General features: G+C 51.0%; 4 protein-coding genes across 4 annotated transcripts; 1 reads left to right on the top strand and 3 right to left on the bottom strand.

Annotated features, from left to right (window-relative positions):
* Nucleotides 1–722: 722 nt before the first annotated feature.
* On the bottom strand, nucleotides 723–3,707 carry CCOS01_07283 (uncharacterized protein; the record flags this gene model as incomplete). The annotated part of the gene is made up of 7 exons (XM_060455449.1): nucleotides 723–964; nucleotides 1,042–1,340; nucleotides 1,433–1,965; nucleotides 2,055–2,118; nucleotides 2,184–2,444; nucleotides 2,738–3,512; nucleotides 3,569–3,707. 7 exons carry the CDS (start codon nucleotides 3,705–3,707, stop codon nucleotides 723–725), a joined length of 2,313 nt encoding a protein of 770 aa, XP_060313341.1.
* A 1,609-nt stretch (nucleotides 3,708–5,316) lies between these two features.
* On the bottom strand, nucleotides 5,317–7,415 carry CCOS01_07282 (major facilitator superfamily transporter; the record flags this gene model as incomplete). Its single annotated transcript, XM_060455448.1, has 6 exons — nucleotides 5,317–5,909; nucleotides 5,969–6,084; nucleotides 6,131–6,484; nucleotides 6,561–6,780; nucleotides 6,855–7,050; nucleotides 7,149–7,415. The coding sequence occupies 6 exons, from the start codon at nucleotides 7,413–7,415 to the stop codon at nucleotides 5,317–5,319; spliced, it is 1,746 nt and encodes a 581-aa protein (XP_060313340.1).
* A 2,921-nt stretch (nucleotides 7,416–10,336) lies between these two features.
* CCOS01_07281 (uncharacterized protein) lies at nucleotides 10,337–11,270 on the top strand (the record flags this gene model as incomplete). Its single annotated transcript, XM_060455447.1, has 3 exons — nucleotides 10,337–10,372; nucleotides 10,456–10,849; nucleotides 10,966–11,270. 3 exons carry the CDS (start codon nucleotides 10,337–10,339, stop codon nucleotides 11,268–11,270), a joined length of 735 nt encoding a protein of 244 aa, XP_060313339.1.
* A 298-nt stretch (nucleotides 11,271–11,568) lies between these two features.
* On the bottom strand, nucleotides 11,569–13,405 carry CCOS01_07280 (uncharacterized protein; the record flags this gene model as incomplete). Its single annotated transcript, XM_060455446.1, has 3 exons — nucleotides 11,569–11,916; nucleotides 11,988–13,112; nucleotides 13,190–13,405. 3 exons carry the CDS (start codon nucleotides 13,403–13,405, stop codon nucleotides 11,569–11,571), a joined length of 1,689 nt encoding a protein of 562 aa, XP_060313338.1.
* Nucleotides 13,406–13,813: the final 408 nt, after the last annotated feature.

The following is a 13,813-nucleotide window of genomic DNA, read 5'->3' as shown; positions in this document are numbered from 1 at the left end:
TCGAATTTTCAGCTCGGGGACTTTGTTGCATCGACTTCGGGTGATTATCTTGGGGGTGTCTCACATTTCTTATGATACAGTCAGATTGCTGGCTGCAAGTTTCGGCTCTGGTGCTCAGTGCAGACGGTCAACTGATTCTTTGCTTTTGCTTGAGGATGTTTACATGGCCGAGTGCAAGCTTTTCGTCGAGCGCAGACTATGGGGTTTGAATCGAGATCTATTCCGCATGCGAAGCTGTGCGCCTTTCCGTTGAAGCCATCTGATTGGTCAAGACACCACATTATTGCCCGATTAGGTTATGTCGGAAAACTTTTGCACGGCCATGCATGAGTTTGGGGTGAAGTTATCATCGTATTCAATGTCAGAATATTCATAGTTGAACAAAGTAGCTTACAGAAGGGTGAGGTCGGGATCCCATACCATCACTCGATTATCGATTCTATATGTTTATGTCACTGCCATACTCCCCCGCAGCACTTCGTGTCCACAGCGTAATGATAGCTTCTAGTTCATGAACCCTTGTGTTTCGGCATTCAGCCATTAAGACAAACAATAAACTATATGCCCCAGCAAAACCTCCAGAGCACAAAGTGAGTACCTCGTCGCGAATACTCCAATGCAGTGATTAACATCTTCACCCGTCGCCTACCTTGGCCATTATTCGACGCGGGCAGGCGGCAAGTTGTGATATTCAATACAAGACATGAGGATCAGCCAAGAACTCAAAGCCGAAAGCCCTTCTTAGTCGCAGGGGACCTCCCCCGCATCGCCGGTCCATACCTCTTGATCGCGTAAAACCCAGGTACCACAAACCCAGCCGTAAAGACAGCCAGCAGACCGAAAGCCCACTCCGGGCCGAGCTTCTGGAACATGGGGACACCAAAGTGCACAGCCGCAGCCTGTACAGGAAAACAGGGTATCAGCCAGGCCGCCGTAGCGGACGCGGCTTCTTCGGGGTACAAGTCTGTTCCAGACCCTCGCATCAGCATTCGGCATCTCGTAAAAAGTACGGCATGTGGGACGTGATGCTTCGCAACTTACCCAGAATGTAAATCAAGAGACACTGGTACAGAAACGAGTCTGTAAACGCAACGACGCCGCCCGTCACGGCCTGGTGCCATTTACCCCACGCGGCGCCGCCTGTAAAAGCGGACCAGGCTAAGGCGGCAGGGAACATCCAGATCACGTCATGGACGAGCAGGAGTCTTGACTCCGGGAGGGCGCGGCCGTGGTGTCGTTTTTTGTCTTCCCTGTAGAGGCGGGTCTGTGTAGGCATGACGAACCATACGAGTACCACGCCGATGGCCATGAAGATGATGGAGATGGCGGCTTCCATCAGACTTTGCCGCGAGTCAGTCATTCAGTGTGTGCTGGACAAGTCTGCAGATGACGCGGAGAAAAGAAAGAAACCAAGTAGAGAGGTGTTGCTTACGGAAGACCCTTGAACTCCGTCAGGGTCGTGATGGAGCCCCCAACAGTTAGAACAAAGACACCGTTGGCAAGGCCGTTGTAGATACCCGTGATCCAGATGATGGGCTCTGTGGCAAGTAGGTACCAAACCCTCGTCAGGAAATACCACCTCCCGCGCGGGGTTGGACTGGCGTCAAGCTTAGTCTGCGGAACCGGACCGGTGACCTTGCTTCCATCACCGGCCCGGGCCGCATTGAGAGACTCGGGCACAAACGACATGGGAATAGCGCACGCGGCACTAACAAAGACAGTGATCAAAAAGTACCATTTGAGATCAGCCCCAGCGTCCATGAGAGCCGTGGCAACGACACCGCCGAGGGTGGGCCCGACGCTGGCACCAATGACAAAGAGTGCAATGGGCTGGCCAATGTCGTCTCTGTCTAGGTACAGGTCGCTGAAAACGGCGGGGACGAGAGAGAGGGAGGTTGACCAGGCGGCGCCGCTCAGGAACATGAAGAGAATGAGGGTGGGTAGGTTGGGTGCGTATGCTGTTCCCTGTACTCTACTGATTAGTCCCGAATATGGACGGTCCCCCTCCGTCTATGACACGGTTCAACAGCGGGCGTGTATGGGTATGTACTGACTAGGTTGAGGACGGAGTAAGCCAGCATGGAGAATATCGTAACGGTCTTGCGACCAAAGACATCCCTACCGTCCCGTCAGGTTAGCAAGGTGGAAGACTCGATCAAGGGGACCTGTTTTTCGAGTCGTACGAGAGGGGGCTCAGCAGCGATACACCAAGCATATTTCCCATGATCTGCATGGACTGGCCCAGTGTGACGATCTGGACGTTACCCACGCCATACGTCTCCTGCACGACTGGCTGCGCGAAGGAGTAGAGCGTCGACAGCGTCAGAGCGATCGTCTCCCAGGCGCAGTAGGCGCACACGAGATACCACCCGCCCTTGGAAGACCAGTTGTCCGAATAACGAGCAGTGCTCAGGGTCGTCCTGGCAGTTTTTTCCATCTTGGTGCTGAGAGATTGTGTAAGAGAAAGCCAGGGTCAGAATAGAGATCAGAAATGGAAGAAAATTCTGTTCATGGTTGGATCTTCATCTATCTAGTCTTACTGAACACTCGAATGAAAATCGAGGTATTTTCTACCGAGTATCGGAGTATCAATTCGCTAGTCGAGTCTTCGGGGTTCCATGTCGTCAGCCCCACACCACAAGGACAACTTGACAAGAGTAAAACCACCCGAAATCAACTGCCCGACGTACCTGAAATCCAGAATCATCAGCACTCCCGTTGTCACTACCCAGATTACCACACCTGTTTTGCCGCCTCTCGTGTAGCCCACTCGACGGCGGACCATAACGCCTGCACATCTCTCGGTTTCCTCGGCACATCGTGGCCACCGTCGTGCACCAGCGATCGCGTCAGCGTTGCCTCACAGAGCCCCTCCATCAGCTTCGACATGCTGACCAGTAGCGGGTCATCAAGGGCGCCGACGACATGGACGGTTGGTACAGGGACCCTGCAGGCCGGCGAGGCGATGACGGGATGCATGATGCGCGGGAGATGGTCAATGTCATTGTTCGTGGCTACCGACTCGGAATGTAGCAGCGCTTCGAGGCCAAGAGGCGTGTCCGGTGCGATGAAGCCACCGACGATGGATGTCTCTAGGACCTTCCCGAGGGAGCTGAAGAAAATAGCGCGCTCAGGGGCCCCGGTGAGAGCGGCGTAGTCATTGTGGGTGGCGCCGCGGGGAAAGCCTGCGAGGACGTTTTCGCGGTCGCTAGGGGCTAGGCCAGTGATGAGGTGAGAGCAGAAATTCGGGTCCGGAGAGAAGGCGACGATGGTAGAGAGGAAGACTGCGAAGGAGAATGCGGGCGGGGTTCCTGGGTTGGCCGCCATGGTTTCGGCCATCTGAATCAGGTAGGCGAGGGCCAAGGAGCCGCCCTGACTGAAGCCCAAGAGACCATCAAAGGGACCCTCGTCGTCAATGAAGTCTTGGAGGTGGTCAAGGGACGACTGGATGGCATGGGGGCCAAAGGATTGATTGAAGCATCGAAAAGGAGGCTGTGCGAACTTGCCAATACCTAAGATTACATCAGCATTGCATAGGGTCACATGTAGAACAGACGAAGTGACTGACCGTGGGCTCTTTGGCATTCGTATTCGCCATCGAGGAAGACAAACTCGTAGCTCGCGTCGGCCCTGTGGATGAAGGCGTCGAGCTGCGATCGAAGGATGGCTCCGGACGTGCCGTAGCCATGAAGACAGAGGATTCTCATCGTCTCGACTGCTACATTGCGATTGCAAGCGGACCATTTTGGGCTGCTGATACTGCGAGAGGCGGTGGCGGTATTATCTTGGGTCGTGAAGTGGTTCTGAATGGAGCGGAAAACTGACGAATCGGTTATTTTGTTTCTCGGTCTTTTTGTTCGAAGGAATTGGTCGCTGCAGTCTGCAAGAGAGATCATCCTCAAATGAGCAATTAGTTCGTAAGCAACCGCACCTCATCCATCCTGGGTTTCTGCCTGCTTGGCTTCCATGCGAGAAAATATGGTCGATGAATGAGAGATACGGAGGAGGGCTGAAAGGGAGGGGGGTGGGGCGTGTCTATCCAAATCATATGGGCCCCCTCACGGCTGCTAGGGGGCGCTAAGGCAAGGTCCCTTTCTGCTCGTACTTTCCTTGTCGGAACCCGGCATGACTACGGGCGGCGGCCACCCGTTCGCTGACGGTCTCCACCCGGCACCGGGTGTGGTAGGTATGGACCAAACCTAAACGGAAGTTCCAAAGTAATACACAGGCACAATGTCGCGTCGCACATTCGACTCTGGAAGGAGTTTAAAACATCTGGAAATATCGCGGTTCGTATGGGACATTATCTCGAGTAGGTAGGCGGCCATCGGTGACAAAATAGTAGGCCTGCCAATGCTCAATGCGTTCAATTGAATCCTACCCTAGTGAATTCTTTACCGTTCTTGCTACCTTCATTTTCTACATAATCCTTACCTAGGCTGTTCAAGGTATATTACCCATGGAATATAAAGAAATTAAAGACGAGAAGAGATATCATCAAATGGTAATAATGATAATTGTAGTAATAGTGATACAGACGAGCATGTGAGTTGAGTGGAAGATAATTTTGTCGCCGATATACTAGGCACGTACCTACAGCCACGGGAACGGAACGGACCGACAGAAGCCGTCAACTAACGGGACCTCGCTAGATTCCATTCGCTGGACAGAACCATTCTCACATGTCAGAGCAAACTAACGGCTGAATCTGCCACCTCCCGAGTGCCTTATGTGAGGCTTTGTCAGATTATAGCTTTCACCGTTCCATCATCAATGATTACGATCACAGCTTTGCCTCCCGTAATCCAGCCACCCATGCGCTAGCCACGTGTGGCGGGTAACTTTGACCTTGCGTCCATTTACGGGTAGTTCGGACGGACGATCGTGTGGATAACTTCTTCAGGCCCACCACAACTCAAATTCGACGTAGGCAAGCAGTACGTTTTTCACAAGATTCACTAGGCCGATATGGATGCTTGAGCTTGAGTTGCAGCAGAGGTCAACCAAAAAAATTCGGAGTTGCGTACAGCGTACAAGAAATGTGTCTATTTTTGCACGGGATCTATGACAGTGAATGCATTACACCGCAATCCTGAATCCTGTTCCGATCCATCACGCCAATTCTGTCTTCAAATTTCTATCGGAACCACGAAGAAAAAAGGTTCTTCAAGGAGATCATATCTTCACACAAAGATTCCCAGTCTCCCGCTGTTAGCTTCCCATGTGTGTAAGTCTTGGTCCTTGAGGGGGGCATTTCTGCTGCCAGGGGCCCTTCTCTGGACTTGGAAAGTCCAGACACCAAATCAGAAATCAAGATCACGCGTCGGCCTTGTCGGTCGTCGGCTTCTCATCCCAGCTCTTGGGGGGCGTCTTGGGGAGCTTCATGTAGGCTCCCAGCAGGGGTAAGAACACGGCGACGGCGGCGCCAGCGATGCTCATGGCCCACGCATTGTGCAGACCGCGCATGTACGCCCTCAGCACGCCAGTCAGTGCATCACCCGACAAGACGTTCTTCAAGTCGTACGCGCCAATGCTGAGGACCTCGGCCGGAGAAACCATCGGTGCCAGCTCGGGCAAGCTGCTGATGAGGCCGTTGTTGAAGATGGCTTGCGCCATGCCGATGCCAAATGTGCCTCCGATGAACTGGAAGAAGAGCACGTCCGACATGGCCATGCTGTTGTCTTGCTTCGGGGTGATGGCGTTGGCGATGATGACGGGCGGCTGCATTGCCAGACCCGTACCGACGCCGGCCACGAACTGGAAGCCGATCCATTGCGCGCTGGTGGAGTCGATGTCTAGCATGTAAATGAGGCCGGCTCCAATGGCGGCGAGCGATGCGCCGGTCATTAGCCACGGCTGGTACCATCCGACTAGCACAATACCTGGGGCGGAGAAGAGACTGAACAGCGCTGTTAAAGACGATGCGGTCAGCTTCTTGTCATCAACGATGGTGATCACTTGAACTTACTCATCGGAAGAATAGTTGGCAGTAATCGGATACCACTCTGCAAGGGGGAGACTCCGTTGACGGCCTGGAAGTAGATTGGAAGATTGTAGGCCAAGGGGAAGAAGGAGAAGTTGATCCTGAGAATAGGTTAACCAAATTCTACCCGAGAGAGAGGAGCCTTACATGGAAACGAAGACCGCGCAGGCCGCGATAGTCCTCCGCTTCATGAGACGGCCAACAAGCAGGGCACGGTCACCCTGGTACCATTCGAGAACAATGAAGACTATGACGAGGACACCGAAGGCGACCAGCAGACCGATAACGGTACCCGAGTTCCAGGCCTTGGTGACACCACCGTATTCAATGGCGAGGATGAAGCACGTCAGCCCGCCGAGAACGACAGCGACGCCCGGCAGGTCTAAAGTATAGATGAAGTCCTTCCAGCCAATGGGCTCGATTTTGTGGTGAGCAGGTGGCTTGTAGAAGAAAGCCAGGAAGAGAATAGAGGGCGCGCCGACGATGAGGTTGATGTAAAAGCTGAGGAAACGTCAGGTCAGTCCCGGTGCGCCGTAACTTCACGGTAATATGGAGCTGTAATGCTGAAGACACTCACCACCAACGCCAAGTAAGACGGTCCGTGAATGCACCACCAAGAAGGGGGCCGACGACACTAGCAACACTGAAGATACCGCTAAGAAGGCCCAAAAAGGCAGGGACAAGCTTCTGGACGACAGAGACGGAGACAATGAGGTAGACTCCGCTGGTCATGCCAGCACCTCCAAAGCCTTGGATGGCGCGACCGACGATGAGGGTAGTGCTATTCTGAGCCACACCTGTAATATAAAGGCCAAATCAGCCACTGAACAAGGAACCGACCATTGGAAATTTGGTATGCTAGTCCACTCACCACAGATCAAGCTCCCAAGCTCAAAGACGACCACGGCGGACAAGAAGACCCATTTGATGCTGGCATGCTTGAAGGCCTTGCCCCAGAGAGAAACGAAGCCGGCGAGTGTAAGGAGGAAACCGGAGCCATACCATCCGACCTGATCAAGACTTTGGAATTCGCGAGTGATTTTGGGAATGGCAGTGGCGATTATACTCTGTTGGCATACGGTGTTAGTAAGGTAAGATAGTTGCAAAGGTGACATAAGAGAGCAATGGAAGGAGGGGGGGGGGGTGAAGCAAGCAGAAGACTCACCATGTCTAAGGCGACAAGGAATTGGCATAGCAAGAGGGAAGTCATCAGAATGAAAAGCTTCAAGCCGGTGGCGTAGTCGCCCTCTTCTGCTTTGTCGTCATCGCCGTCGGCGCTTCCAGTTCCTTTCTCGCTATCGACTGGTGCTGTGGGCCCAGGGGCTGCATCGTGACTGTGGCCGAGGGTTGCTTCGGTCTTGTTCTCGTAAGAGCGCGTCAGCTCGACGCTAGGTTGTGAGCGTGGCTGGTCCTCTGGAGTCGCGGTGGCCATTGTGACGGTGTTTTGTTGCTGTTCCTCCGGCAATTGGTGTTATCTTGTCTGCTGTGATGGTGGTAATGATGGCTTTTTATTCAAGGGCGACTAACAGAGATAGCTGCAGTATTGTCTGCTTCGCCTCCTCGCAGAGCATCGAATGATTTGTGCAACGGATGCTTTTTGAATACGAAACCACTAGAAAGGGAGATGAGAGGTGATTTTCTTGGTTTTTTGAAGGAGAAAAAAAAGACACTTCGACGTGCCCGTGACTTGCACCATCTGGCCATGGTGAAATTGCTGAATATCCCAAACGGTACGTACCTCGCGATAGGGTGAAGAGTGAATCGGATTGTTTGCTTGCCGACTTGCCCAGATTTGTAATGTGGACCAGAGCGGTGCAAAATTACGCCGGCTCTCAAATGGGTGGTACAGCGTGCCCTGCAGTCGAGTGATGAGGGTGCGGCGCAAACGCATTCTTGTTATTGGATCATTCGGAAATACCATACTTTATCACACTTCACACCCCCCCAGTCGGGAATAATTGTCCCACCCTTACCTAAGTCATTCGAGACTCGTTTGAGACTTTTGTGAATTTGGGGTTGTACCCATTCCTCCGCCATCTGTAAGCCGTCAATGGCAATCGTCAAGCTATCAAATAAAGAGTGCCAGTATAGTCAACGACTAATTTGGGACGGGGCTTGCTATCATTGCCCATTGCCCAATCCCAGCATCTTAATCGGACGCCATTCTAGCTGATATCCTGCACACCTTACCTTAGACAGGTTCTCAAGTACTTGATATAGTGGTTTTTTTTCCGGCTTTATAGGCACAAAAGATCGACCTTAATGGGATCACGCTTTTAAAGGAAATTATATAATATAATACACTTTTTAATTATATAATACGTATAATATACCCTAAGTACGCGCTTAATATAATATAATAATTTTAATACGAAAACCGCTATATAATTCGAAATAAGTAAGCTACCCTTTTTATTACGTAGTAGTGCTAACTAAAAAGGTTAATAATAAAAGTTAGCTATAATAGTTAGCTATAATAATCGGCTGTAATAATTAGAGGTAGCCCTTAATTACAGAGGTTCTAAACTTTAATAATAACGTAGAAGTTTTTAAAAAAAAGGGCTAAATAGGCTAATATTTACTACTTTACTATATTATAGCTTATAAAAATTCTTTTTATCCTTATTATTTCTAATATTATTTAAAATTACTCTCTATTTAAACTAAATAAATCTACTAAATAAATCTATTAAATAAACTTATTAATATATAAACTACTACTTTTTTAGTATATAGTTAGTAATTAATAAGTTAGAACTCTCTAAAGATACTTATTAATAAGTTTACCCCTCTTAAGCTAAGTACCCTCTTTAGCTAGCTCGATACTATAACTATCGTAACTAATATAAATATACCTAAGGATTAGTAAAGTACTTTTTAATAGTACGGAATTTAGCTAAGTAATAATATAAACGCCGTAAATAGCCGGGCTAATATAGATATTAAAATTTAATATATTAATATTAGCTTAGAAATTATATTTTATAAAATTAAAAATCCCTCTAATATAAGCTATATTATAGATATAAGGGAATATATAAGGGGCCCCCTAACCCTTAATAAAAAAGAGTATATAATATAGGATCTAGCCGTTTACGTAGGCTAGTATTAAGAGGTCTTATATGCATTAGAGTAGGTGTAGCTCGCCCTCTAGACGGGCGGGGGAAGGTCGGGAGTTTTGATTAGTAGTTAGGTATAGAGCGTAATATACCTAGTTTTCCCTAATACGTAATACACGGTACGGCCCCGGCGGATTGCTCCGTCGGGGGGCTTAAGTACTTGATATCATACGTATAATCTTTTTTCTTTGCTTCTGTGTTTTTCTTTCGTGCCCCTTCTCGATCCGTACCTCCCCTGATTTATGGTCCACTGTAGGAAGGTTTCAATAAGGTTCTATCTTACCAAAAGTGGCATTATTTTGGAGTAAAGGACGGGGTGGAGGAGAGGAAGGCACAGCAAAGTGGGCTCGGGTCAATACCTTCCAACCATACATGAGGATCTCGTTGCCACCATATACCAATACCGGTAGGCACTCATCCTATGTCACACGCATCAGGAGGTGCACGTTGGATGGAAAGGTCAATGTCCAAACTCCGTCACCGCGGTGAAAAGCAGGAAGGACAAGCCTCTCGTTTACCCTCTTGGGTCTGGATGCCGTCGGGGACTCCAAAGCAGGTAGGCACTTTGTTGTAGATACCTACCTTACCACGTGCTTGCATCTTCATTCATGGCCGTAAGGGCTGGTGGAGGTACCTTTCTGTACGTACCCCAGGAAACCCCCCGGGGACGGGAAGCAAGTGGGGTTAATGCGGTACCTAGGCACGTGCTTAGGTAAGGTGTGCCGCTGGCTAGGTACCGCTGTACCGCGCAATGGTGCGGAGTAAGGTAGGTAGGTAGTGATGAGTGTGGCCGGTAGTGGAAGTCCATTCGCGGAGCGGCCAATCAGAGACCCACTTAGCCTGAGGGAGGAACGGTGCGCTACCTTAGCTCAACGGCGGGCTGTTGCCTGCATCCATCCCGAGGCCACCCTGGTTGCGCCTACCTTATCCGTTCTCTTGCGTGCTTGCCAGGATGGGGTCCTTTGGAGACTTTTGTCACCTTTGTGATGGAAGGTCTGAATCACAATGGTTCCATCGAGGCTACGCTGCCATGTACGTTCTCGATACGCTCACTTGATAACACCCTCTGTCCGAACTTGGCCACTTCGCAAGCATTTATCTGGGTGTTTTCTTGATATTACCTACCGGTTCTTTGGGTATGCCAATTGGCCGAGTCACCGTCTTCCATTCGTCTTCCTCTTCTATGAGTGTTACTCAATTCGACTCCCTCATGGTCATATGACATACCGTCCCGATGGCACACAGCAGCATCTTCGACTACAGTTCCGAGGTGACCAAAGCACCAATCTATCATCTTTTATCTGGGAGAGGTTTTACAGACTTTCTTGCTGACTTATTGCTCCAAACCATCAGGGGTCCCCTGGGCCGCAATCTCACGCGTCAATATCATCGTCGTACGAGTCTAGCGACTGGCATGAGTACGAACAAAACCAAGCACAAGCAATCCCCTCTGCGTCGGCATCAGCGTCGACGTCCAAGTGTAGTTGTGCCCGAAAAGCATCCAGACTGCTCAAGAAAATTCCAAAGGAGGGTATCGTCTCGTTCGACGCCGTCATGCAGCTTCATCACTCCGTTGTCGAACAATGGCGCCAGGCCACACGCTGTCGCCATTGCAACAATGACAATACCAACAATGCCAACGTCACCTGTGCCTTGACTACAGCCTCCGAGAAGCTCCTATCTCTCTTCGAGGCCACTACATACGCCTACACAGACATCGACTACTTCTCACAGACATCGCCGGATCGTAAGTTCAACATCTATAGTCTCGGCGTTGCTATTATGATCTATCTATACTCTTGTCTCCGTCGCCCCAAATCCTCGGCCTCGGCCTGTATAGCAAACTGACGAACGGCACGGCAGGCCTCGGCAGCGCCCATCTGTTTTCACTCAAGCTACCCGCTACTACTGTCACCTGTACCCGGACGCAGATGACCCTCGGAGGCTTTCTTCTACAGGACGATGAGGCAAATATTCTCGCCTCTCAAATTATTTACAAGAGTCTAGTGACCCACCACAGTCTGCTCCAGGACTTCCAATCTACCCAGGCTCTCAGCGACAGCGACCAGTCCTTCATCAACGATGGGGGAGGCCTTCAGCGTATCATTGACAGGCTTTTGAGACTTTTGGGTCGCTTGCAATGGGAACAGGACACCATAGAACGCTGAGGTTGAGGAACGGCTGCAGCTGCCGTCAGGTGCCTTTGGGACTTATTCACCTTAGATTGGATACGTCTATGTCTCGGAAACCCGTGTGCCTGACTTTTGTCAAAGTCATTAGATAGGCCGTCTCCAGCTCCAGCAAGAAATGCCATGAGCGAGTGTACATTACACAGCACTTCCCAGTCAGCTACATGACTGAGCAGAGTAATTGCTCTGTCCTATCTAAATTTAGATCTCGGTAGATATATACGCCTCTTTTCTTGATCCATCTTCTAGTCAGTCGCCAAGTGCTCCTTCAACACTCTCAGTGTTGTAATCTAGGCCGGAATCTCAAGTTTAGAGGCTGTTTCTCCCAAACGCTCCATACGTGCTTATCGGTGTACCATTGCTTCTGGCCCTCGACCAACTCAAAGTCCAACCGGTATAGGATTCTGCAGATCATCAGCCGCATCTCTGAGTACGCCAGGTTCTTGCCGGCGCAGTCTCGAGGCCCGTAACTAAAGGGCTTGAAAGCAGCCTTGTTGTCGTATTCAAACCTCGGATCGTACAGAGGATGCGCCTTGGGGAGCCAGCGCTGCGGACACCAGCTCTCTGCATCAATGAAGTTACCCTTGTTTCGCATGGTCGCCACTTGGTTCACGTGGAGGAGCGTCTAGCGATGATTCATGTCAGTCTCATGGTTGGTGCAGAGGCAATGGTATAAAGCGATTAGGAGGAACTCACACCGCGAGGGACCCATTTGTCTTCAAACATGGCTCCAGGAGACTGACGAGGTGGCGTCTCGACGACAGTGGGGAAACAACGCAGTGTCTCATCTATACTTGCCCTTAGGTATGGTAGATGCTGCGTGTTGACTAGGTTGATGTCCGATTCGGACTTGTACGCAGACCGAATCTCTTCGATCAACGGTTCCAGTGCCGCTGGTGACATGCCGGCAAAGAAGAAAAAGCCGCTCACAGCCGACGCTGTCGTCTCGCTGCCGGCACCGATCAGCAACCCACTGTTCATCATGATTTCCTGCTCCGAGAAGCCCGGCTTTCCATCGCGCGTCTCCCGCATCATGTACGTCATGAAATCGCGCCGGCCGTCTTTGGGCTCGGCGCCCATAGCCATTCGCGCTTTCACCTTCGAGTCGCCCAGCTTCATGTTCTCCATCATGGTCGAGATGGCGGTCCAGATCTCACGCCAGCCCACAAATATCAGGAAGAACGGTGTGAGGTGCGGCTTCGCCAGGATCATTCGGCTATACGCAAAGCCACGGATGGCCCTGAAGAAGCCCGAAACATACGGGTGAAAGCTGCTGTCATCGAGGTTGTGGAATGACTCGGCGAAGGTCAGATCTCCAATGACATCAAACGTGGTGTAGTTGAGCCAGGTCACAATGTCCACGGCACCCGACGCTCGCTCTAGGTGATCGACTAGCTTCTCGACGTAACGACCGATGATGCCCTCCTGCTCCTTGAGCGCAGCGTCACTGAAAGCGTGGTTCAGCTGGCGTCGCATACGGCGATGCTCGTCCCGCGGCGCGGCAACAATTGTCTTGTAGTCGCCTGGAAACAGCTGGTTCGGCACTTTGGCGAACTCATCCATGCCGTGTACCGTGGCGTTGAGTGAGAAGACCTGCGTCCAGGCGATGCTGCCGTCCACCATCAGGCGGTCCGGCCCGAGGCGCACAATGTTGCCGAACTTCCGTTGAAGACCCGGAGCCTCACGAGTGTAGGTGCCCCTGACGTTGGTCCGCCACAGCCAGAAGAGATCCGACGCTCCCCACCACTTGGGGCCTGGATATCTGGAAAGAGGATGGAACCATAGCCGGTAGATGGTCACAACAACCCGGTGTATGACGATCTACGTGAGCGAGGGTGTCAGCAAGGCCACACCACCATAGATGCAATTGTGCCACACCACCGATAAGACAAAAGAACTTTGGTACTCATCCACCCACCAGAAATACCAGCACCCCCAACACAAGTTGAATTTGGCCTGTCGGCGTGTGTTGAAGTGGCGCGAAAAGGCTCGCCCATGTCTTGGAAAGGATCATTGTCTACCGTCGATAAGGGATCACAATTACGGAGGCTGTAAGCATAAGCACACCAACGGCAGAAACGGCACTGGCCGGCTTGTTGCCGCCCCTTGAACATTGGTCTCGGGTTTTTATACGGACTGTTCCCCTTTTGAACCCTTCTTTCGAACAAGGTACGGCACCGGCGCCACTCCCGCGGCGTGCATGATCCTTCCAATCATGTCATCAGATTCCCGTCCCCTTTTGGGGTATTTCAAAGGTGAGACACTGCATTTGTACAATTCATCCGACGCCGACGGCTAAACTCATGTGATGTGCGTCTTACCGGTATCAAATCTCGCATGTACCTATCTGGCGAGCGTACATGCATGTCGTATCCAAAGCCAATGATAAAAGACCCGACACATGCTGACCACAATGTGACATCGGCTGCTTTGGTTCGATTTGTAACTCGGCCTAATCCATCAAGACGCCAAGACATCGGAAACAATGTCTCGAGTTTCATTTTCTTGTTGTAAGCTTTTAA

The sequence above is a fragment of the Colletotrichum costaricense genome, assembly GCF_030867565.1.
Source record: "Colletotrichum costaricense strain IMI 309622 chromosome Unknown Scaffold_7.1, whole genome shotgun sequence".
Classification (NCBI taxonomy): domain Eukaryota; kingdom Fungi; phylum Ascomycota; class Sordariomycetes; order Glomerellales; family Glomerellaceae; genus Colletotrichum; species Colletotrichum costaricense.
The sequence above is the reverse complement of the archived record's forward strand: the minus strand, read 5'-3'. Positions and strand labels throughout refer to the sequence as shown.